The sequence below is a fragment of the Bos grunniens genome, chromosome 23, assembly GCF_055505025.1.
Source record: "Bos grunniens cultivar Pamir isolate PY7600 chromosome 23, Bosgru_T2T1.0, whole genome shotgun sequence".
NCBI lineage: Eukaryota > Metazoa > Chordata > Mammalia > Artiodactyla > Bovidae > Bos > Bos grunniens.
In genome coordinates, this window is record NC_141187.1 from 50,384,664 (window position 1) to 50,410,304 (window position 25,641).

Genomic DNA, 25,641 nt, shown 5'->3' on the forward strand with positions numbered 1-25,641 from the left:
CTAGCTTGTGCATATTTAAACTGTAGGCACTAAATATTCCTTGCTTATCCTCTATGTTTTTCCACTGAGTACCGTACCAGCTCTAAATATTTGATGAAGGCCATAAAGTGGATTAGCCTGCCACACATCAGTGACTGGTGGATTTACTCCCAGTTGGAAGCATTTCTGTCCTAGGAATTTCAAAATCAGTGACCTTTCAGAAGTCAGTTTTTTCCTCCATCTGGCTCACGATGCAGATGTGGGAAATCAGACCGATGGAGCCGTGTTTCCGCCTTTTAGGTGTCAGCGTGCTGACTCCTGTGTATGAGCTTCTTTGGCAATTTTTCATGCATGCTCTTTCCCTTCACCTGAGCAAAGATGGACCGATAGTGAAGAGGGCCCGTAAGGATGGAGCCTAAGACGTGTGACCCATTCCTCTTTTTTAGTATACGGTCTCTCTTATAGTATCTTCCTATACTCTAGCTCTTAACTATGCTAAATTAAACTATTTTTTTTTTCTAGCTAGGTAATGTTACTCTGCGTACTATGACTGGAAAAAGGAATAATGTTAAAGGAAAAAGTGTTTTAATTTTCTAAACTGTTGTCTGTTTTCTCATGTGAGGAGTTGGATCTAGACTGTCTTAACAACAGTCTGTGCAATATGCTGTATACTGGCCAGTAGTTAGAGATTGAAGGGACCAGATGCATTGCTAATAATTTCCAAGATCACATCACTGACTTATTTTTATTTTTTTAAAGATTTTTTGATGTGGATCGTATTTAAAGTCTTTATTGAATTTGTTACAATATTGCTTCTGTTTTAAGTTTTGGTTTCTTGGCTTTGAGACATGTGGGATCTTAACTCCCTGACGAAGGGATCAAACCCACACACATCACTGATTTAAATTAAAGGGGACTTGAACCAAGAAGATCATCAGCATGAGGCTTTGTTATAAATTCTGATTTTATGTCATTATTTTGAGCCTTCTATTTTTGAGTAGACGGATGGGAGGAATGACAATCAGCATATCATTTCTAGCTATTATCCTTCCGGATTTTGGTATATAACACACCAGACATTAATTTCACTTCGCCTCACTTAAAAAAATTAATTCTGTTTCTTATTCAGGTTACTCCTTGTCCTATGCTTCAAAGACTGATGACTTATCACTTTGTATACTTTAAACTTACGATTCGCCAGGCAGGAATACTGGAGTGGGTTGCCATTTCCTTCTCCAGAAACTTACATAATATTGTACATCAATTATATTTCAGCAAAGCTGGGAAGGGATGGGAAAACCTGATGGCTTGCTGTTTGGATTTGAAACTTTAGTTCTTGAAATTAAGTATCCCTGTTTCCAGCCCTGACTGTGCCTGTCTTTTGTTTGTCTGGAACTCAGGATTTGGTTTCTGATGTGGTCACTCCTTCAGCCTCCACGTTTCAGGTTAATCTCAAAGATAACCTTCCCAAATGATAGCTCCTCATTCTAGGGAGACATTTCAGGTGGAATCATCATACAGATGGAAATCTTGCTTTCTTCCCCTCAACTACAAACTCCTTGAAGCCTAAGATCATGTCTTGCCCCAAGAATGAAATCTAGCATGAGAGTAACGTGTTAGCCACTCAGTAGCGTCTGACTCTTTGCAACCCCATGGACCCTCTGTCCATGGAATTCTCAGGCAAGAATACTGGAAGGGGTTGCCATTCCCTTCTCCAAGGGATCTTCCAGACCCAGGGATCGAACCTGGGTTTCCTTCATTGCAGGCAGATTCTATCCTACCTGAGCCACCAGGGAAGCCCAGAATCTATCATAACCAGATGCAAATAATGATTGCAATTCACCAGCACACACCTGGGGCTTCCCTGGTGGCACTAGTGGTAAAGAACTCGCGTGCTAGTGCAGGAGACACAAAAGACATGGGTTCAGTCCCTGGGCCGGGAAGATCCCCTGGAGGAGAGCACGGCAACTCACTCCAGTATTCTTGCCTGGAGGATCCCACAGGCAGAGGAAGCTGGCAGGCTACGGCTCGCAGGGTCGTGAAGAGTCAGACACGACTGAAGTGACCTGGCACACAAGGCTCAGCTGTAGGATCAACCCACAGACCTGTATTTGACCAGAGCATGTTTTAGAGAGGGCCTCCCTGGTGGCTCAGTGGTAAAGAATCCACCTACAACGCAGGAGACGAGAGCTTTATTGCTGGCTCGGGAAGATCCCATGGAGGAGGAAAAGGCAACCCAATGCAATATTTTTGCCTGCTAAATGTCATGAGCAGAGGAGCCTGGTGGGCTAGAGTCCATGGGGTCGCAAAAGACTCGGACTCCACTTAGCAACTAAACAAAAACATGTTTTAGAGAAACCTGAGTGCCTTTAGGCAGAGCATGGATTCTCACGCTTTGAGTATGAATTCCTCCACTCCAGCAGTCTTAAATCACACCACATTTATATTACCTGCTTGTCCCTGAAGGTATCTGAGATTGAAATGGTGAAGCCTGGCATTTACCATCCAAGTATTTTATGTTAACCCTGTTCTGTTTTTGCTGTTGTTTGTTTGTTTTAAAGAGAACTCATCCTTCTATCATTTCTAACCTGAGGTTTTCTTGGTGCTGTGACCACGTCACATATTTAATATGACTTGACTTTATTCTTGGCAAATACCTGTATCGTCCTGTGGGTGTCTATCACTAAAGCCTATGAGTGTGATGACTTCCTCTGGAGAAGGAAATGGCAACCCACTCCAGTATTCTTGCCTGGGAAATCCCATGGACAGAGAAGCCTGTTGGGCTACAGTCCATGGGGTCCCAAAGAGTCCGACACGACTGGACGCAGCAGCAGCAGCAGCATGAGGACTTACTCTCTGCAACTCCAGTGAATATGCTTCTGGGTTGATTTAGTCTGACAAAGGCGAGAACAGTCTTACATAGATAGCATTAATGCTCCTGCCATCCTTCTAAGGAAAATGCCGATTTGTTTCTTGCTTTTTATTACTTCAGTGTATGTATTAGCTAGGGTTAGGTTTGGCTGCAAGTGATTAAAAAAATAATAACAGCACTTTAAATTGGACACTTGTTCATTTTACTCTCACTTTAAGTGTCTGAGTAGGTGCTCCAGGGCTGGAGCAGGAGCCACGGGAGCTCAGACTGTTTCTAATTTGGCAGCTTTATTCGCCACCTTGAAGGCTTCTGCTTTGTGATTCATGAGGCTGCTTTGGCTCCAGCCATCACGTTCACATTCCATCCAGCAAAAAGGAAGCTAGAGCAAGAAAGGGTACATTGCACCTTTAAGGACTCACACAAAAGTACTTCACACACATCTGCATTTACTTCTCATGGGCCAGGGTTCAGTCACCTGGACATAACCAGCTGCAAGAAAAGTTGGGAAATAGGATGCTTTAGATGAAAGTTGGAGATTTAATTACTGCAGAAGAAAGGGAAAATGGGTATTGAGGAATAGCTAGGAATCTCTATTTCAATATATATCACAGAATCATTACGTCTATACCTTACCTTTTCATCTTATGGAACAAACGCAAAAATAGTTTTTCCCTGAAAAAAAACCTATGTCCAAACATACTCAACACGTCTGAAGTCAAAGCTGAAAAGCCCTAGTTTCCAGATGTATTATTTATTTTGAAAATATCTATGTTCATAGTGAAGAATAAATCTTTGCTATGGATTTTCTAAATGCTAAAGTACTTTATGGTGAGTGCCTAGGGCCATTTTTCTTTACTGGATTAATCTAATATCTGATGGATTTACCTGTTGAATTTTTCCATGAAACTGAGTCTAAGTGCTGCAAATAAGCAGGGAGCAAAAGGCAATGGGATAAAGAACAATGATGGAGCTGCCTGCAGAAGCAGGCCGGTGGCTAATGTGTAATGCTCTTGTTGTTGTTGAGTTCCTAAGTCATGTTTGACTCTGAGACCCTATCGACTGTAGCCTGCCAGGCTCCTCTGTCCTCCATTATCTCCCAGAGTTAAGATGCTGTGTACCATCATCAAAGAGCTAGTCAAGAAACCTGAAGGAAGGGCGTTTCTGCTGCAAGATATAAAGTGACAGCCTAACTCTGAGGCCAAAGCATCTGCCCACGGATGGTGAGAGCAGAGGGAACTCCCAGAAAGCCCCAGTGTGGTGTCGGCGGGGCACTGCCGTGGTTGCCGGGAAAGCAGGTGACCTCGTGGTTGTCTGGGGCCTGCAGAACTGTAGGATGTTGGCTTGGGCAGCAGAGGACCTGCCTGTGGGACTGTCATTTCCTCCCATCAGCAGAGGCATGGGCCTGTGGCCACAACCACCCTACAGGAATCCGTGGGACTCCCCTCTGTCTGGAGGCCCAGGAGCTTCTGCAGAGAGAACCTGAATGTCTTTTCCCACGAGATCAAGGAGAGAACCCTGACCTTTAGTCCCTGATGCCACCCCAGCAGCCCAGTCATCTCTGCAGAGACAAGCCACATGAGTGCGTGTGCTAAGTCGCTACAGTTGTGTCCAACTCTCTTTGCAACCCCATGGACTGTCGCCCATCAGGCTCCCTTGTCCATGGGATTTCCCAGGCAAGAATACTGGAGTGGTTTGCCATTTCCTTCTCCAGTGGATTTTCCCGTCCCAGGGATCGAACCCGCATCTATCATGCTCCTGCATTAGCAGGCGGGTTCTTTACCACTGGCATCACCTGGGAAGCCCATAGCTTTCACTCTATGAGCAGCAATGCAGCCCAAAAATTGGGCTTTACTTGGGGGCAATCAGCCTTGGGGATTATAGCATGAACAGAACATAGAGAAGGCTCCTGAGTACTCAGAACAAAAGGAAAGGGGCTCCCAAAAGTCACCACCCAAGTGGATTGAGGACAGAAGCCCATATTCATAAAATAGGAACGGGGGGAAAAAAATGAAGGGGTGGATGACATCAGGACCATCCACAAAGCCCTAGAGTCTAAAACAGAAACGAGAGACTGAATGTGTGAACGGGCAATGGCCAGACCACACATAAAAATAGAGCTCTGAGCCACGACCAGCAGCAAATGGCCCAGGAAACCAGCCCCTTATCTGCAGGGACCTGCCCAGGAAGGCAGTGGCTGGAAGTCAGACCTGCAGGAAGTCTGATGGTCATCTTGAGGAGCAATCCAGGAAGGCAAACAAGGGCTTCTGCGACTATCAGCCCCAAGTGGTCAGGACTTAATTAGAGGCAGCTTCTCTAATTTTTAATAATGTTTCTTTGTCAAAGATACTCAAGTACTTTATTCGACTGCATCGGGTCTTAGCTGCCGCATGTAAGCACATGGCCTCAGTAGTTGGGCACATGGACTCTTCCGTCGTGGTATGTGGGGTCTAGAACTCGGGCTCCGTTGCTCTGCAGCATAGAAGGCAGATACTTAACCACCGGACCACCAGGGAAGTCTTAGCATCACTAATTTTTGTCCCCACTTCCAGCTTAGGGGGCTTCCCTGGTGGCTCAGTGGTAAAGAATCCACCTGCCAATGAAGGAGACTTGGGTTTGATTCCTGGGTTGGGAAGATTCCTCTTGAGGAGGAAATGGCAACCCAGTCTAGTATTCTTGCCTGAAAAATCCAATGGACAGAGGAGACTGAGGGGCTACAGTCCATGGGGTTGTGAAGAGCCAAACATGACTGAACGCCCTCTAACACTCACCAGCTTAGGAATAAACACAGAGAAATAGATATGCATCCCTAGCAAGTCACCTAGGATGCCACGCTTCTAACTGGCCATCTGCAGCTCCCTCATGCCCATAGCCCCCGAGCAGGGCTCACCTGAGGCCTCCACTCCACAGCTGTCTCACTCCTCTGCCTGCCTCTGAGGCTCTGGAAAAGCCCAAGTGATGGGGGCTGACTCCCTTGCCATAGCAAGCTCAAAACAAATGACCCACTCTGCTCTCATTTGGTTGGTCTTCATTTATTTCTGCAGAAACTGTGAACCCTGCAAAAGTAACCTCATCAGCTCTCTGTGCAAGCTTCCCATTAAATCAGCACCTTTATTATCATTAATTATCACCTTTATTCTCCTCTTCTGGAAAGCCTTTCCCTCTCTTCTCCATCCATCCATATTATGCCCTTTCTCAAAACCCTGCCACCTCTAAGACTAGAGGCCCCTTGTCTGACACCTTTGCTGCTGCTGCTGCTAAGTCGCTTCAGTCGCGTCCAACTCTGTGCGACCCCATAGACGGAAGTCCACCAGGCTCTCCCATCCCTGGGATTCTCCAGGCAAGAACACTGGAGTGGGTTGCCATTTCCTTCTCCAATGCAGGAAAGTGAAAATGAAGTCGCTCAGTCGTGTCCGACTCTGTTCGACCCCATGGACCGCAGCCCACCAGGCCTCTCCATCCATGGGTTTTCCCAGACAAGAGTACTGGAGTGGGGTGCCATCGCCTTCTCCATCTGACACCTTTAGGCCACCGTATTCTCTTACCTCCGGGAGGCGCTTGGCGTCCCGTCTCTAGAGTGCCTTTGGGGACTTGGATTGTTCAAGTCTGTATAATTGGTTGTTCATGTTCTCTAATCCGAACATGTTTGGATGTCTTCCCCCAGAACCCTGCACGTTCATTGAATGGTCTCTTAGAGCAGCGCCTCTCTAACAGGGTCTGCAGACCACACCGGCAGCTTGGAGAAATGCAAACCGGTCGGACGTGCCCCCACCTGTCCGTTCTGAGTCCCTCTGGGCCTCTCTCATGCACACGGCAGTCCGGGAGGTGCTGCTCTCCAGCTTCTGGCGCTGCTCGCAGGTCACAGGAAGTGTTCAGTGAATATGTGCAGAACCGAATTGACCGCTTCCTTCTGAATGAACCAAAGCTTCAAATAGAAGCTCTGCCTTTCGTCTTCAAGGACGGAACAAATGCAGTTGAAACACAGCTCCTTGCCCTGAAAACACACCTTCGTGGGCAGTCCCTCCACGGGCATCCCACCTTCACATACTTGAGAGTCTTCACACAGCAGAGGTTTTCATGATCTGTGATAAACGAGTTAAATACCAGCAAATTCATACTTAGTGGTGCTGAGGCTGCCCACCGGAGGGGAGGTGCTTTCAGAGAAAGCAGCCTAATGACCTTGGAGAGGACTGGTCCTCACCAGAGGCTGGATCAAAAGACTCAAGGGGATGAAGTCCCAGTGCCTTCAAGCTGTCACTGCCTGAGAAGGGGGCATCTCCAGACACCTAAGGTCCACTCACCCCAGGGAGCAGTCAGGAAATGGGGGAGTGCTGTCAGCAAGGCAAAACTGCCCCAAATGAGGTCTTTCTCCCCAAAATACCCACTTCTGCCAAATCTGGACTCTGTACACAGTTGAAACCAACTGGAGACGTCAAGGACGTGAAGTTCTCTTTCAGGAGGACCTTGCCTGCAGGCTGCACAGGGTCTGCAGCTACAATCACCATCAGGAGAGAACCAGCTGCAGAGGCAGGTCCCCATGTGCCTCGGAGCTTCACCGAAAGGAAGGCAGGCCAGACGACCAGGGCTTTTCCGCCTTACCTTTCAGAAAGCGTATGAAGCGGGTAAGAAAAGGGACGTCTGAAATTAGAGAAAGAGACGGTAGTGCTAGCCAGTGTGTAGACCCTTGGCAACCGGCGACTCTTCAAAGCCTCTCCTTTTTACATCAAGTGTGTGCATGCGAGTGATCAGTTGCTCAGTCGTGTCCGACTCTTTGGGACCCCATGGACTGTAGCCCACCAGGCTCCTCTCTCCGTGGGATTTTCCAGGCAGGAATACTGGAGTGGGTTGCCATTCCCTACTCCAGGGGATCTTCCCAGCCCAGAAATTGAACCTGAGTCTCCCGCACTGGCAGGTAGATTCTTTACCATGGTGCCATCTAGGAAGCCCCTTTTTCATGATGGTGTGTTTTAAATTGCCCATGGGGCGCTTTGGTGGCACGGGACGGGGGCAGGGAACAGCAGAAGGGATTCAGGGCCAGATTGTAAGAGCTGTTGGCTGGTTGCTTGAAAGGATCCAGAGACAATCAGAGCTGCCGCTGAGGGAGCCGAAGGCATCCGTCGGGTCAACAGACTTCAGGTCACCTGCCCACAGAAGCACGTGTCATTCCCAGGCCTCAGTTTATTTATTATTTACTTTGTTTGTTTGTTTTCAGCCACATGCCATTCAGCTTGCGGGGACCTTAGTTCCCTGGAGCAGGGATTACACCTGTGCCCCCAGCATTGGGAGCCCAGAGTGTTAACCAGGGAAGTCCCAAGCAAACTGCATTTTAAACAGGCCTGGCCTCTGTTGCACAGATTTCCTGCTCATCTTAAGAATCACATTGAAATCAGAGACTAGAGTCTGAGGTCTGTTATTGGCAGCACTTTCTATGTTATGATATTGGTGTGGAAAACTGAGGAAAAAAAGCAAATATATTTGAAAAAAGCAAATATATTAATCGCCCAATAATTCCTTCTCCCCTCCAAAGGGAAAACATTAAAATTCCGCACACAGATGTGAGGCGGCCTTCAGATGAGATGGCTAGTAAATACATCAGAACCGCCTTAAAATGTGAGTCTTATCAAGAAACCATCTCAGCAATTAGACAGGACAGTGCAGAATAAAGAACTAAAAGCCAATTACAGGTCCCCTGGGCCCCAGAGAGGGTTCATAAAAATTTAATGCAGGGTAAAATAGAGAGCATCTAAATTGCAGCTGGTCAACACGGGCCGTGCACTTTGATCGCCAAGACCCAGGGGCGAAGAACATTTTCTGTTAGCATTTGTTAGGCTGGAACGTTCTTCTGTCATGCTTCTTGCCTGTGCTGAAAGGCATTTTTCAGTTAGAAAAGAAGAGATGGGAAGAGAGATTGGAGGCAAGGTGGTAGTTGGCCCAGGGTCCTCAGCATAACAGGCTGTTCTAATCTACTCTGTGTGCCTAAGGGTCCAGAAGATGAGCAGAAATGAGCCAGATTCCATGAGGCTGACCCACGGGAAAGAGCTCTTGGGGGAGGGAGTGTCCGAGTAGAAGGGTCCAGGACTCAGGGTAAATGCTGCTCTTAAACTGGTGAGTTTAGGGGCTGAGCATGAGCCTTGACTTCTCTCATAGCTCAGTTGGTAAAGAATCTGCCTGCAGTGCAGGAGACCCCGGTTCGATTCCTGGGTTAGGAAGATGCACTGGAGAAGGAATTGGCTACTCACTCCAGTATTCTTGGGCTTCCCTTGTGGCTCAGCTGGTAAAGAATCTGCCTGCAATGCAGGAGACTGGGGTTCATCCTCTGGGTTGGGAAGATCCCCTGGAGAAAGAAAAGGCAACCCACTCCAGTATTCTGGCCTGGAGAATTCCATGGACTGTATAGTCCACGGGGTCACAAAGAGTCAGACATGACTGAGTGACTTTCCCTTTTTCACTTCAGAAGCCCTTGAGGGAAATGGCAGTCCTGCTCCGGCTCCCCTCAGAATTCCTAGTGGCTTTGAGCAAACCCCTGGCCCATACGGACACCCAATAAAAACCAGTTTATTGGCTGACAAGGGTGGGTTGAGGCCCCCCCCGCCAGGGACAGCCTCCCCCAGGTGCGGGCTGGCCAACTCACCGCGTGTCTCTTACTCGCTGCCCTGAAGCCTGGGCAGGCAACTGTCACCACTCAGAGGACTTGGACTCGGGCGGCGGTGTCTTCCAGGAGCAGGACAGGACCCACGCTCGAGGGAACTTAGAACAGGTGAGGTTGGGGCTTCGCTGCTGGCTCAGGGGTAAAGAATCCACTTGCCAATGCAGGAGATGCAGGCTTGATCCCTGGTCCAGGAAGACCCCACATACTGCAGAGCAGCTAAGCCCAGGCCCCACAACTACTGAGCCCGAGCTCTAGAGCCTGGGAGCCACGACTCCAGGACTGTAAAATACATCACGGCTGTTAGAGTCTAACGGTTAGAGGCCTTCTTTTCAGAGTGATTCTAGATTATTACTAACATTGTACACAGAGTACAGGAGGTAGGGTGGACCACTCAAGACCTCTAATGTTCTAAGTAAGTCACAATATTTGAATTTATTGACAGTGAATCATATATATATATATTTGTGTGTGTGTATGTGTGTATATATATATATATGTATATACACACATACATAAATACATACATATAAAGTGTTTTTATTTAGGTTAAAATGAGTTTGGGAACTATTTCTGGCGGATCATGCTATGGGTCCATATGGTACAGCTACTGTTTCAGACGCTACTTTCACAACTTCTAGTTGCCATCGTGATAGGAAAGCCGCCCCGAGAAGACACGCGTTCACAGGGAGGACTCTGGCGCACTTACCTGCAAACCTCACTGCAGAAATCGCAGTGAGCATCGAGGAAAGGAGAGCGCGCTCCATTCTCGGGTGGCATCTTAGTGCCCACACGTTCCATGGCGCGCTGGCCTCCGGCTCGCTTCAGAGCTTCATTGAGCTGGTCCAGAAACTCCGCTGCGGCGCGGACCTGCACGACGTCACGTCCGTCTCCACTTCCGGCCCGACCTCGTCGGAAGCACTTCCAGTCTTCGCGGTTACTTGTCTCTACGTTGCTCCCTTCAGAATCACCCTCAGGCTTGGTTCTGGTGCTTTGCTTCATCCCCAAGCAGATGTTGGCGTGTGCCCTCGTCGACATCCACATCAGGAAGCGGTGGGCCCCTTGGGCAAGTGACTGCCGTGAACCGGGTCACACGGGCTGCATCCTCAGGCCTCATCAGAGGAGTCCAGTGAGGTGCCCAGGGAGGTGGGCCTTCGACCTACCTGCTGGATGCAGGCTTCCAAAGAGAGCGGGCATTCACAGTGCATTCATTGTCTCACTTCATCTCAGATCCTTCTCTGACCCACTCCCCTGACATCTTCCTTGTGTTGGCGGGGTTTTCGTTTGCTTCGTTTAGAAAGACACCCATATGATAGTTGGGGAGTTTGGGATGGACAGGTACACGCTGCTGTATTTAAAATGGATAAGCAGCCTCATGAACAGCATAGGGAACTCTGCTCAGTGTCATGTGGCAGCCTGGATTGGGGGTGGGGGGTGAAGAAATACATGTATATATATATGTATAGCTGAGTCTCTTTGCTGTCCACCTGAAACTATCCCAACATTGTTTATCAGACATAACAATAGCTGAATACAAAATAAAAAAACAATAAAATACCCCAATACAAAATAATTTTAAAAAAAAGATAGACACCCATATATATATATATGTTCACATACACAATTCAGTTTAGTCGCTCAGTTGTGTCCAACTCTTTGCGACCCCATGGACTACAGCATGCCAGGCCTCCCTGTCCATCACCAACTCCCCGAGTTTACTCAAATTCATGTCCATTGAGTAGATGATGCCATCCAACCATCTCATCCTCTGTCGTCCCCTTCTCCTCCAGCCTTCAATCTTTCCCAGCATCAAGGTCTTTTCCAATGAGTCAGTTCTTCGAATCAGGTGGCCAAAGTATTGGAGTTTCAGCTTTAACATCAGTCCTGCCAATGAATATTCAGGACTGAACTGATTTCCTTTAGGATGGACTGGGTGGATCTCCTTGCAGTCCAAGGGACTCTCAAGAGTCTTGCAACCCGTCAATCACAAATCGAATCTCCCATTGACTAGAGTGAACTGCAAATATAACTCCTAAAGACTGATTGGACTGAAAACTACAAGTGCAGCTGATGACCTCCTCACCTATACACACATACACACACACACACACACACTCCAAAATATCTTCAATTCAGTTCAGTTCAGTTGCTCAGTCGTGTCCACCTCTTTGAGACCCTATGGACTGCAGCACGCCAGGCTTCCCTATCCATCACCAACTCCCGGAGTTTACTCAAACTCATGTCCATTGAGTCGATGATGCCATCCAACCATCTCATCCTCTGTCATCCCCTTCTCCCACCTTCAATCTTTCCCAGCATCAGGGTCTTTTCCAATGAATCAGTTCTTCTCATCAGGTGGCCAAAGTATTGGAGTTTCAGCTTCAACATCAGTCCTTCCAATGAATATTCAGGACTGATATCTTAATTATTGGCAAGTTAAATATTCACTTCCCTGCTAATGAGGTAAAGATGACATCAATTTTTAGGAAAAGCTAAAATATTCATGAGTTGAAGTTGTTCAGTTCACACCTGCCATTATTGGCAATAGTTAGCACACTCCAGTACTCTTGCCTGGAAATTCCCATGCACGGAGGAGCCTGGTGGGCTGCAGTCCATGGGGTCACAAAGGACACTTAACTGAGTGACTTCACTTTCCCTTTTCACTTTCATGCATTGGAGAAGAAAATGGCAACCCACTCCAGTGTTCTTGCCTGGAGAATCCCAGGGACGGGGGAGCCTGGTGGGCTGCCGTCTATGGGGTCGCACAGAGTCGGACACAACTGAAGCGATTTAGCAGCAGCAGCAAGACATGAAGACTCGGGGGGAAATACATGGAAACTTTTAGAGGGAAATGTTTCTTTTCTTTTTTCTCCCATCATTTCAAAAGAAACCAAAATAGTTTTCAGGGAAAAAAAAAGAAAGCACGAAACAAACCAACAAGTGTTTTTTTCTCATCTTTGTGGCACTCCTCAGGGTGTTCTCACCTTCCTTCTGGCTGGCAGCTCCCCCCCCCCCTCACCCCCCCACCCACCCCCGCCCCCGCAGGAAAGCTTGATGTTGGGTGGCGGGTGGCGGGTGGTGGGCCGGGGGCTCCAATGTTTGTTCCTTCAGTTTTACACATGCTGCGTGGCCACCGCTGTCTGTGACCAGACCCCTCCTCCTGGCCAGCCAAGCTTAGAATTCTGGAGGGCAAAACTGTCCCCTTGAGTGGGGAGACCCTTCGCCCCAACCCTCTGACCTAAGGGCCGGGGTGCCGTCTGCCCAGCCCCGAGGGCCCTCCGCTCCCAGTGGCCGGGGAGGGGGCGGCAGATTGTAGGTGGGGGAGGTGAGAAGCAGGACGGGGAGAAGGGGCGCAGGGAGGCAATGCCGGAGTGACGGCAGGACGGCGGGGTAAAGAGAGTCTCAGAGAGCGCCGCTGGCTCCAGCTGTCAGGCAGTGGGAGGAGAAATCGCTGTGGGACGGGAGGGGGGCGCGCTCTTAGGAAGTTATTTAAGAACCAACTTTCTTGTCGGTCCTGTGTCCTTTTGAGGAAGTACCCCAGAGACGCCCAGAGCCGGCCCGCGCTGGGGCACCTCGGGAGGGAGCGCAGGTAAGCCGCCCGCCGCCCCGCCTGCCGGCATCCCGCAGCCCTGCACGCGGGGGTCCCGGGCCGCCGCCTCCTCGGTCCGCCCCCGCCCCTGGGTCTCCCCAACGATGCTCGATGCTCGGGTGGTGCTCAGAGAGCAGGGGGCCGGGACGGAGGCAGCCCGCTGCTCCACTTGGTTCTTCGCCCCTAACTCTGCATCCACTCAGCCCCGCCGGCTTCTAAACTAGGGCCTCTCTCAGGTAGCCGTCCTGGGAAGCTTCCCTAAAGGCGCTGCTGGCTGAAAACGGCCTCTGGGGTCTCCCCCTCAACAGACAGGGGAGCAGACTAAGGAAAGGGGATGCAAATGGCTGGGAGGCAGAGGGGTCGGGGAGGGTGGAGGAGGGCCAGGTAAGAACAGCTTCCTGCTGCAACTTGGGTCCATGGCTTAGCTCTCGTCCCTTCTCCCGGGCGGCAGGCAGAGCCGAACTTGAGCACCTCCCCCGCCCCCCGGACCTGGCAAGGAGGCGGGGCCTGTGCCCACCTGCACCCACCCAGCCCGGCCTGCACTGGCCTCTCTCACCTGGCAGCTACTTGGGGGTCCCCAGCCTCTGGTCCTCTCTCCCCAGGAGCTACTGCTCAACACCCCTCTCCTGGAGCCCCACCCCACCCCCGCACGCACCGGCCCTCAGCCACCTTGCAGCCCCCTCGGCTGCTCCCCACCAGAGGATGCCTCTGTCCTGCCTGCGTCTGTTAGTTCTTCTCTCTCCTCTCCCCCACCGCGTAACCCACAAGACACTGTAAATAGGACTGCAGGTATTTACGGGCCCCAGCTCAGACTTGGCACTTCCAAACACTGCTGTCTCCTTCCAAACTCCAGCACCCCGGGAAGGGGCTCGGGGCCTCCAGCGTGCAGTCTTTGCTCAGCCAGCCCCTGGACAGCTTATCCCCGACTCCGGTCCTCCCCTCCCCTCCCACCTTCTTACACCCTTCCCTGGAGCCTCCATAAGGCTGCTCTTCATCTTCAGAGGGTGTGCCTGGCTTTTGGAAACAGCCAGAGAACCCAGAGTCCTGACTGGGTAACCCAAAAGCTGGAGACAAGGTCTCCCTTCATTTGGCCCCTCGGTCAACAAGTGCCGACTGGACCCCGACGGGGAGGTGTGGTGTTTAAACCGGGCGTTTGTCCCTACGGACTCGGAAGGAAGGGGAAGCAGGCTTGGGGCAAGGGCAGTGTTAGCCCCGTGGAGGGAGTCCTTTTAGCGAACAGGCTATTTATAGCGCTCTCTAATATCGCAGGCGCCTCCCCGTTACCTTCCCAAACTCTCCTCTCCCTCGTCCTGCTCCCTGGGGTCCCGGCTCCAAAGCAGTGGCCACCACGTTCTCACACCCTCCCGGCTTCACTGCTGTACCACGTCGGTCTCGAATGTAAACATCCCTAGGCTCCAACTTTGAGGGCAAGCATCTTTCTGTATGCTTCTCTGCGCATCCCAACTGGCCAAACCACAGCCTGGCACAGAGGGGACTCTCGATAAATACTGGCTGCATTAACTTGCAGGCATGAATGTTTGAAAGAATGCCACTTATTTGGACGTGAGTGTATGAGTTTATTCTTCCAGTGAGGACACCTCACCAGTCTATAGAAAATGGGCACAGACACCTGCATAAACGTTTCTTCCAAGAGATACCCTTTGGGGGAATGAGAGAAAGACCGTGCTCTCCAAAATCTTTTACAGCTTTCATTTCTCCAAATAAGCCCTCTTTCTTCTGCTTTCCCTGTGTTTTCACAAACACGAAATCCCCCCCCCCCCCCCGAGATCCCTGGGGAGCTGTTCTCTGTCATTAGACCTATCCTTCCTGCCACATCTCAGTGTTTATTTATGCAAAACTCAAAATGGGTTGCTCAAGAGCCGTCACGGACAGATACGTCTGTTTCTCCACTTCTGCATCCTTGTCGCAAAAGTAACTGGCTTCACGTTCCTGTCTGTGTCTCCTTTTCTCTCCCCAAGGAACCTGTGAGGCTGAGAATGTCGGAGTCCTCCGGGGCCGCTTTTGGAGGCAGGAGAGCCATCCCCCCCAACACCTCCAACGCAGCAGAGAACGACCCCCCCACTGTGGAGCTGCAGGGCCTGGTGCCCCGGGGCTTCAACCCGCAAGGTACGGGCACCTGCCTTGGCCCCCAGGGTGCTGGGTCAGCTCCCTCTGTCTCCACTGAGCTCCTACCAAAGCGGCCCCCTGCCAGTCTCTGGTTTAAGGAAGGGCCTCCAAAACCCTCTCTTGAGTGGTAGAAGCACCAAAGATCAGGATTTGTATCCCACTTCTGCTACTTCATCGCTTTGTAATGTCAAGAGCTTCCCTGGTGGCTCAGTGGTAATGAATCACCCTGCCAATGCAAGGGAGGAGGTTTTGATCCCTGGGTCAGGAAGATCCCCTGGGGAAGGAAATGGCAACCCACTCCAGTATTCTTGCCTGGAGAATCCCATGGACAGAGGAGCCTGGTGGGCTACAGTCCATGGGGTCGCAAAAGAGTCAGACACGACGGAGTGACTAGACCACCAGAGCTGCAATGCCAAGGAGGCCAGCTCTGCGAAGCAGGCCATTGGTGAGGCCTCTTGCTGCCCTACTGGTCTGTTTCCAAGAATGTTCTCTTGCTGGAATTTTCCACTTCCAAAACCCCGTGGCCATTTCGATTGTCTGGTTCCCGCCTCCTTCCTACCCCGGGCCGCGTGTCCACTGCTGTGCGTCTCACTGGAGAGAGAGGCTGGGGTCTAACAGGGATGGGGGCCCCTGGCGCAGGCGACTGCGCCCCTTACTCTCATCTCTGCCCGTCCGGAGGGACTTGCTCTGGGAGCAACAGGCCGCTCTGACCCCCTCCCAGCCCTGGCCACTGTCACGGGGCCCAGATGCCAGCGGTGGCTTGGTGACACAGACACCGTTCCCTCGGGAACAGCAGGGACACTCAGACTCATGTCCCTGAGCAGAAACCCGCAGGGAACATGCAGGGACCCAAACCCGTTTTGCTCCTGAAGGGGCTCTGTGTTGGTTTCCCCGGGGAGTGAACACCCCCTTCTAGGGGAGGTGTCCACGATCACCCTGTGGGGTGTGGTTAACCTGCTCGGCCCGAAAGAGACCAGAGGTTGAAAGAGAAGGGCAAGGACAATGCTGGTTATGAACAAACCCAGCAAGTTGGAGAATAGCTGGGCATGATGGCAGGTTTGATTGTGTTAGTATCATGTCCAGCTGACGTGATATCTAATTGTGAAGACGGAGAGAAACCCCAGGACCACCCGTGGGGCTCCATCCAGACTGGGAGCTTGGGTTCACAGAACTGAAGGGCATCTTCCGCCGAGTCCAGGGGCCGAGACAGGGTGTTAACCTGGAGTGCTGAGCCCTGTCTCCCTTCCAGGTGCCGCACACTCCAAAATGCCACCGTTAGAGCCACAGAACTGATTTGAAAGGACTTGCTAATCAGCTCATCGAAATCGCAGTGTTATAGGTTGGGAGACTGAGACCAAAGCAAGCACTTGTCACATCCTCACTGCTTAGTCTAGGAGCCTTCCTTCCTTCTTTCCTTCCTTTCTCTTTCCTTCCTTCTTTCTTCTTTTTAAATGCAGATAAAATTGGAAAGCGTGCAGATGTTAAATTACCAACCAAGTTATCTTGGTGTAACCAAAGAAGTTATCTTGTTTCAGTTTTCTAGCAAAATTCCCTTCCTGCAGAGAAGACTCTGGGACCCAGGAGAGGGGGCAAGGTGTGGAAGAAGTGGGCTGGGGGAACAGAAAGTGAAAGGGGTACAGAAGAAGTGCAAGATGCCACGGAGGCAGTGAGGTGTCACAAAGTGTCCCCTGGTCCAGGACTCAGAAGACCCAGGGTCCTGTCCAACATCTTCCACTTGCTCACTTTTGGGCCATGGGACATGTCATGAAAACGACCAGAACCTCAGTTTTCCCATCAGCAAAATGGAGCAATATCCACTTCACAGTTGTCATGAGGCTCAATGACCAGTGGCTGTGCGAGTCTTGATTAATTCGTGCTCACTGATTCAGAAGGTGTAGATTATCACACTTCTGCAAAGTCTGGGACCCACACATGGGAGCCTTGATCTAAGGGTAATATGTGTAGCCTGCAACCCTCAGATATGAAAAATGCAACAAAATGTTGCCAATAAGAAAATTGCCAGAGAAGTTGAGTGGGTAGTTCAATTTTTTAAAAATCTAGAAATACTAATTTTTTGGTTGCTTATTTTTGGAGGCAGGGGTGGGGAGTTGTTTTGAACTGACTTATTTGGAAAGATCAGTCATTATTTGCTTGGCAGTCAGATGTGTCCACAGCCCGGGTGACATTCTGGGATACTTATGACAGGCCTTGGTATGGGGGGGTGTGTCCAGTGAACAGTCAGTCCCTTGAGAACTGAATGACTCATCAGTCCCAGAGTCATTGTAACCTTCTTATTAATAACAGGTTTCTGATTTCATAAACATGTATCCATTTAGTAGCTCTACAGATGAGCTAAGTGCTGCATGCACTGAGGAGGGACCTGTGAGCCCAGGAGGCATAGAAGTAAGTCCCAGATGAGTCGAACAGAAAAAAAAAAAAAGTATGTATATATATATATCGTCTGATCAAGGAGGGCCAGTTCCCAATATCCTTCATATTTCAAAAGTCTGTTTAATTGTACTAAAAGTGGGTTATCTGGGACTAAATATGTCTACTTTTCCCCAAGTCCCTGCTAAGACCTGGTCATGTGGGTTTAAGTGCCAGCTTCTTGTAGGTTTCTCGGCCACCGGTGGAGGACTTGTGTCTTCTCCATCCCATCTGAGAACGACTGCTTCCAGGACTGTTGATCTTCAGGTGCTCAGTCGTGTTCGACTCTTTGTGACCCCATGGACTGCAGCACGCCCGGCTTCTCTGTCCTTCACTATCTCCCGGAGTTTGCTCAAACTCATGTCCATTGAATCAGTGATGCCATCCAACCGTCTCATCCTCTGCTGACCCCTTCTCCTGCCCTCAGTCTTTCCCAGCATCAGGGTCTGCCTCCAGGATAACAAAGTCCTAAGCCTCACTCTCTTCCTTGGCTTCATGAAGTTTTCCAAAGTGTCCCTTTAGCAAACTGCTCTTGTGAGATGGACTGAGTTTTTCCCTTTGCATAGTCCTGTGGCAGCGGATGTAGACAATATATACTGAGTGTATGTAATACCTTTAATAGGGATTCCCAGGTAGCTCAGCAGTAAAGAATCCATCTACCAATGCGGAAGATGCGAGTTCAGTCTTTGGGTCTGTATGATCCCCTGGAGAAGGAAATGACAACCCACTCCAGTATTCTTGCCTGGGAAATCCCCTGAAAAGAGGAGCCTGGTGGGCTACAGTCCATGGGGCTGCAAAAACAGTCAGGCACGACCAAGCGACTAAACAACAACACTTTTAATGCAGGGCTTCAGTGCATATTTGGTTAAGAATGATTTTTGCCTGTATTTCAAAACAAACATAAGGTTCCTCCCATATGGCGGCATGTGCTGTAAGAAACACTGAGATGTTTGAGCTGACAGTGGAGCCCAGGCCGTGGTGGTGTTTGATGTTCTCTGGTGTTTCTAGGGATCCTTCATGGCTCCCCTTTGAACTCAATTGTAGCTGAGAGAAATATCTGAAAATCCCCTCAGCTTGTTTGGATTTACATCTATTTCTAATAGGCTGTGCCGCGTGCTCATTTGGTGTTTTTGAAAATCGCTCCACAGCTTTCCCGGTCTCAAAGGTTATTTCAGCAGGAGATCTAATGTTCCGGAAGATAAGCTTGTATTCTTGTTCTGGTTCAACTCTCTGTTGGCAGCAATAGGGATCATTTGCAGCAGTAATTATACTTCTCATTTGACAGGTCTAATGCAATTTGAATTCAAACTGGAAAGCAAGCTCAATCTATAAAAAAAGAAAATCAAATGCAGGCAGGATCTGGTATTTTCAGGCTAACGGGGTCTGTGCCTTTCTGATCATCTCCCCTCTCCCTGCCCCTCCCTCCACGTCAGAACTAAAATAACTAATTGACTAGTAGGTCGTCTCTCCTTCGTGCAGAGGAAACCTCTCTGGGTTCAAGATTACTGAAAGAATAAAAAAGACCTTCAGTGTATGATTAAGAGATGATGCTGTGTAGAACCAGTTCACACTTCTCTTGATTTGTGGGAAAATGTTCAATGATTGTGTCAGGAACTACGCCAAGATCTCTCTGGGGACACAAAAATGAACAAGTCAACCCCTGGCCTCAAGCAACTGTCCACCTAGTGGTTGAAACAAAGAGGTGAGAGGAGTGACCAGTGGTGTCAGTGGACTGGGGAAGAGGTTGAAGAGCACTTCATGATGGACGGACACTTGAGTTGGGGCTTAGCAGATGAGTAAGAGCGTTCTGGGCAGACGAGTGCATGGAAGGGCATTTCTAGCAGAGGGAACAGTGTGTGTTAAGTAGTGAGGACAATAGAGGGGGGAGGTGCCTGGGAAAAGTAAGCCAGAATCACATTCTAACAGGCTTTGAAGACCTTACCTTTCCTCCTCCAGACACAGGACACTTGCCAAGGATTCTAATTAGCAAGTGACACGATCAGAATTATGTTTATTAAAAAAAATGCTAATGTTGAGAAAATGAGGAGAAGGAGGCACATTGGGGGCTGTTGAGATACTTCAGGCCAGAGGAGAAACAGACCAGAGGGGTTTTAGTCCCTGGAGAGAGCATTAGACTCAGTTTTCTCATTCTAGCTTCTGCTGAGCATGTTTTACACATTCAGGATACAGGGCATCTTTCTTTTCTTTTTTTTGGCCATGCCACACGGCATGTGAGATCTTAGTTCCCCAACCAGGGATTGAACCCATGTCTCCTACATTGGAAGCATGCAGTCTTAACCACTGGGGAAGTCCCTCAGAGTACAGGACATTTTAATATTAATAGCCACAGTTAAAAAAAATAAGCTGTTTAAGAAAATGTTTTAATGATTCTAATGAATGATGGTTTAAAATTCTGGGTATTCAAAAGGAATATGAGAAAGGAAACTTTATCCTGCTGTTTTCACAATAAAGAGACCTACCTCCTCATAGACAGTGTTTATACCTATCGTTTATATTATCAGAGATTGCATGGAGAACTCAGTTCGCTAGGGAATTCCTAGAATATGAACCTAAACACTTAACTTATTTAAGGGTTCCATCTGTGACAGGTATAATCATTCTCTGAAGAATATTTTTACAAACTAAGGAGAAAATAATCTACTTTTAATCCAATTTTTTCTTATTAGGAGGAGGGTAGGAGGACAGGGAGGCAGCTGGCTCATGAGGAGAGATTTTTTTTTTTAGCAGTCCATTTTCTGATGTTTTGGAATTAGGCTAAATTGTGTTAGGTAGACTTTTTGAAAGCTGTCACTTTGAAAGAGAAAACTGCCACGTTTCCAGCTACAATATCTCTCTAAAAGACAAAAAATGTGGCTTAGCAATGAGTTGCTCCATTCTGCCAGTAAGTGGGCCAGGGATAAGCAAATTCATTTCCTGTTTGTGGCGAATGGAGCCTAGGTGATGAGAAGTTTCCTTCAATCTAAACTGTGTCTTGTTAAGCCAGTAGACAAAGCAAGAATCAGTATGCCAGCTTAATAAGTGTTCACGGAGGCCCTGCTACGTGCGAAGGAGCAATGCCAAGCAAAAGGTTCAAGAAAAATATACCACTTTCTTGATATCTTATGACAACCTGTGTTCATATCTGCAGACAACCATCTGCAGAGTCCTTGCAATTATGAGGTATTAAAAGAAAAAAATACTTGATTGGTCTGTGGGTGACCAGCTGTGAGCAGTAAAAGAAAAGGGGTTCATTCAGTGGTGCTGGGGACCTCATCTCCTTCTCCAAGACGTGGGGTAACCCTTAGTAAATCTATAGATTGCTGATGTTCAGTTGCTAAGTCATGTTTGACTCTTTGCAACCCATGGACTGCAGCACGCCAGGCTTCCCTGTCCTTCACTATCTCCTGGAGTTGGTTCAAACTCATGTCCTTTAAATCGGTGATGCCATCCAACCATCTTATTCTCTATCATCTCCTTCTCCTCCTGCCCTCAATATTTCCCAGCATCAGGATCTTTTCCAGTGAGTCGGCTCTTCGCATCAGGTGGCCAAAGTATTGCAGCTTCAGAATCAGTCCTTCCAATGAATATTCAGGACTGATTTCCTTTAGGATTGACTGGTTGGATCTCCTTGCTGTCCAAGGGACTCTCATGAGTCTTCTCCAACACCGCAATTTAAAAGCATCAATTCTTTGGTGCTCAGCTTTCTTTATGGTCCAGCTCTCACATCCATACATGACTACTAGAAAAACCATAGCTTTGACTATATGGACCTATGTTGGCAAAGTGATATCTCTGTCTTTTAATATGCTGTGTTGGTTGGTCAAAGCTTTTCTTCCAAGGAGCAAGCAGCTTTTAATTTCACCATCCACGGTGATTTTTGAGCCCAAGAAACTAAAATCTGCCACCGATTAGGAGATTATACTGGAGAGAGAGTAACAGGTCTACCACTTCCTTCTCCTTCTAAATAAAATTCTCCTGCTCATTGCCCTTCTGCACATCATACACATCTGACTACAGTCTAGAAAATTATTTCTTTATTATTTTTTTTTAGAAAATTATTTCTTTAAACTCTCAACTTTTCAGTGGAGCATTTAATATTCCATAGCTTAGTTGTTTTATTTTTTAAACGGAAGGTTTCTCTTAGTTTCAGTGATTTTAGCATGAACTTTTAAGAGATTGTATAGGAAAATTTTACTTACCATTGACTTCATTTTTTCCCACGTAGGGTACCACTGTGATTCCCTATAATTTTTTTTCTTTCTTTCTGAAGGCATTGACTTAGAGTGATATTGCAATAGAAAAGATAAAGATCATTTAGAAAGGACAATATTTTTTAAAAACGACATGTTTTGAATTAAACATTGTCAATTACACAACAATGTGGGCTACATTATTTTAAAACAAATTCTTCATGTATCTCTTAGCATATATTTAGTATATATACTTGTTTTCACTGTGAAAAAGGTATAAAACTACGATTGGTGGGGATGGGAGCTGAAGTTTTGCAGACGCAAAGGAGTTCATTCGCACTTTTTTTACCCATTGTAATGAGTGGTCTAAGTGAGCTGTGAAGACAGGGCATTTTTATTCCAATCTGAAACAAAACTGCTGGTCTGGAGGCTTCCTATTTCAAAACCCCTGCATTATCTTTGGCAGTATTTATATATCACCCTGAATATTGTGAGAATGAAACTGTCTGATAAATGACATTTAAAACACTCGTATGGTTAATACTATGATAAATGGAATGATCTATTTTAAAATGAGTAGCCAGCTCCTGGTTTCAGATTTTTAGGTATTATTACATTGGTTTAAAGTGAAAAGTGGAATATTTGCTATGAAATTTTAAAATATTACCCCAGGTTCAGTAGGGCTTCCCCTGTGGCTCAGCTGGTAAAGAATCTGCCTGCAATGCGGGAGACCTGGGTTCAATCCCTGGGTCGGGAAGATCCCCTGGAGAAGCGAAAGGCAACCCACTCCAGTATCCTGGCCTGGAGAATTCCGTGGACTCTATAGTCCATGGGGTTGCAAAGAGTTGGACAGGACTGAGTGACTTCAGGTTTTCAGGCTCAGTAACAAGATGATTAAGACACAGTCTGGTCCTTAAGGGGCTTACAGACCCCTAGATAAAATCACCTATATTAGGGTGATACTAAGTGGCTGGTGATAATAGACATTTTTAAGAAGAAAAACATATTCTGAAAATCTGGACGAGAAAATGACTCCCTCCACATGTAGAAATTCAAGAAAAGAAAGGCAGGCCTGTCTGCTGAGGAGCATCGTCTTATTGAATCTCCTCACCGCCGTCATTCTGCAGATGAGAAAGCGGAGGCACAGGTCTATGTAACTTGTCCAAAGTCACAGAGATAGTCCGTGTCAGAACTGAGACCTGGGTCGAGGCAGTCTGGGTCCAGAATCCATGCTCTTATCCACTGTGCTATTCTGCTTCTCCGAGTATACTAATAACAATATAATAATAATTTCGAGATTTTACTATGTGCCAGATACTGTGCTAAAGTGTTTTATATGTGCTTTTTCTTTTTCATTTAGTGATCACACCAACCCTATGAGGCATTTCATTGCCTTTCTAAAAATAAGAAAACTGGACTCAGATTAAATAACTTCTCAGCGTTGCACAACTAGTGATGTATCTCCCAAAACATATTCTGAAAAATCCTCCACTCACACAAAAATACTTCCCATGGCCACTCAACTTCGGAAAGCAGTCTGCCTGTAGGAGGTTTGCAGTACACAGCAGCCTACGACAGTCCCGCACAAATTTTGCAAGAACCCTGATTGTGTGTGCGTGCTAAGTCGTTTCAGTCTTGTCTGAGTCTTTGCGACCCCATGGACTGTAGCCCACCAGGCTCCTCTGTCCCTGGGATTCTCCAGGCAAGAATACTGGAGTGGGTTTCCGTGTCCTCCTCCAGGGGATCTTCCCTGACCTAAGGATTGAACACATGCCTTCTGCATTGGCAGGCGAATTGTTTGCCACTGAGCCACCAGGGAAGCTCAAGAATCCTGATTAACTCTGGTTAAATCAGCACTTCCCAAACGGATTTAACCCTGGCTATTCCTTCAATCCCACATGTACATCCGATAGAACTAGAACTTCATGATGCTACGCAAGGATGAACTGACTTCAGTCAGACTCACTAGACACTAACCAGGTTCTTCAGACTGGGGTGTGGAACTGGAAAGCCAGGGTTTTCATTTGCAATGAGAACGAGAGCCACCGAGAGCCTGGTAGCAAAGAAGGACTTGCATCTCTCTCTCTGGCTTTGTTTGTCCACACAGGCGGAGCTGCTCGGGAAACCACTCATTTTTAGGGGCAGGTCATCATGCAGGGAGGGGTGGCAAGCGCTGAGCAGATCCTGGCGGTGCTCTGGGATCAGGTGTGACTCTACACGTAGACTGGACTCTCCCCACCTCACCTGGAAGGCCGCCCCGACAGCCTGCCAGCCGACCTTTCTGCCTCCAGCACCGCCCCCCTCCAGTCTGTTTTCCTCTCTGTCACCAGAAGAGGCGGTTTCCGGTTGTCTCTGCATCCATCTAACCATATGCATCTGCTAGCTCAGGTTCTTCACTGGATTCCCAGTGCAGTTAAGAGTCCAAACTCCTTGACAGGGACTTCAAGGCTTGCTGCCTTCTCATCCACGGTGGTCGCATTGCAACCCTCCAGTCAACCAATCACTTTTCAGCTTTGTTTCAAAAAAACATTGATTTTGACCGTGCAAGACCTCCGTTGCCACATGCAGGATCTAGTTCCCTGGACCAGGGACTTCACCTGGGGCCCTGCATTGGGAGCGTGGAGTCTTAGCCGCCGGACCATCTGGGACGTCTCCACCTTTCCACTTTCAAAGTAAACCATGCACTCTCTCCCCTCAGTCTCCGCTCATCCTCCTTTCTCTCCCACCTCTCTTTCTACCTGGAAAACTCGCTCAACTTTCTGACCCCTGCTTATACCTCAGTTCTTCCAGAAAGCTTCCTGAGTCCCCCATAGTCTGTGTTAGGGGCTCCTGGCCAGAAACCCTCCCCCACTCATCATTCCTTTCATTTATCAGAGCGTTTTACTTTTTCATGACACTGTATCATAATTACCTGTTCACTTTTCCGTATCTACCACTGTGCATTTGTATTTGTTTAGCAGTGACCTAATGTATCTATATCCATGTCTTGACTGACAGCGTAAAATTGCATACTGTTAAACTCCCGGAGGACAAGAAGTTAGGAAGGACATTAAATGTATTGAGTATATATGCCTGCATGCTAAGTCACTTCGGTTGTGTCTGACTCTTTGCTACCCGTGGACTGCAGCCAGCCAGGCTCCTCTGCTCTGTCCATGGGACTCTCCAGGCAAGAGTACTTGAGTGGGTTGCATCCCCTCCTCCATGGGATCTTCCAGCCCAGGGACGAACCTGCATCTCTTATGTCTCCTACAGTGGCTGCCTTCTGGGTGGCTAAGATGGTAAAGAATTGAATATATACTTAGGGTCTAAAATTAGCTTAAGAATTTGGAACAATTAACCTAATACAATAAGATAAAATTTAATGTGAAACAAGTAAGGCCCTAAAATTAGGCTAAAAAGAAAAAAAAATTTGCATTGATAGAAATGGTTAAATAACAACACAAGTAAGTGACTTATAGGAATCTGACTGAGTTTTAATCGACTACTGACGGAAGTGACATCAGAATGTATTTTTAAAGTTTTGCTTCACCACATGCTTAATGTAAATCAACAATAAGAGTATCCAAAACACTAATGGTATTTTGGACTGAAATCACAGAAGTTTATTTTGGAAGATGCAGTGGCCTCATTGGTTTTCACTGGAAAAACCCTAACCAAAGATGTAGTTAATTCTAGGAAAAACACTACAAGAGAGAACTTCATAAAATGGGGCATATATATGTCAGAGCAGGTAAAAGGTCTAGAAATAATTTCTTAAAGAACACTGAAGGCTTAGAGAATGCTTTACTCAGAGGAACACTCACAGTAGTCTTTA

The 25,641-nt window shown here is 47.9% G+C and overlaps 1 protein-coding gene across 1 annotated transcript in view; it reads left to right on the plus strand.

Moving 5' to 3' along the window:
• Positions 1-13,010: 13,010 nt before the first annotated feature.
• Positions 13,011-25,641, plus strand: part of F13A1 (coagulation factor XIII A chain) — a 143,627-nt gene continuing 130,996 nt past the window's right edge. Inside the window, exons 1-2 of the mRNA XM_086370908.1 lie at positions 13,011-13,083; positions 15,063-15,210. Of these exons, the coding sequence (XP_086227034.1) occupies positions 15,081-15,210 (130 nt within the window). The 5' untranslated portion in view covers positions 13,011-13,083; positions 15,063-15,080. The remainder of the gene's footprint in view (positions 13,084-15,062; positions 15,211-25,641) is intronic.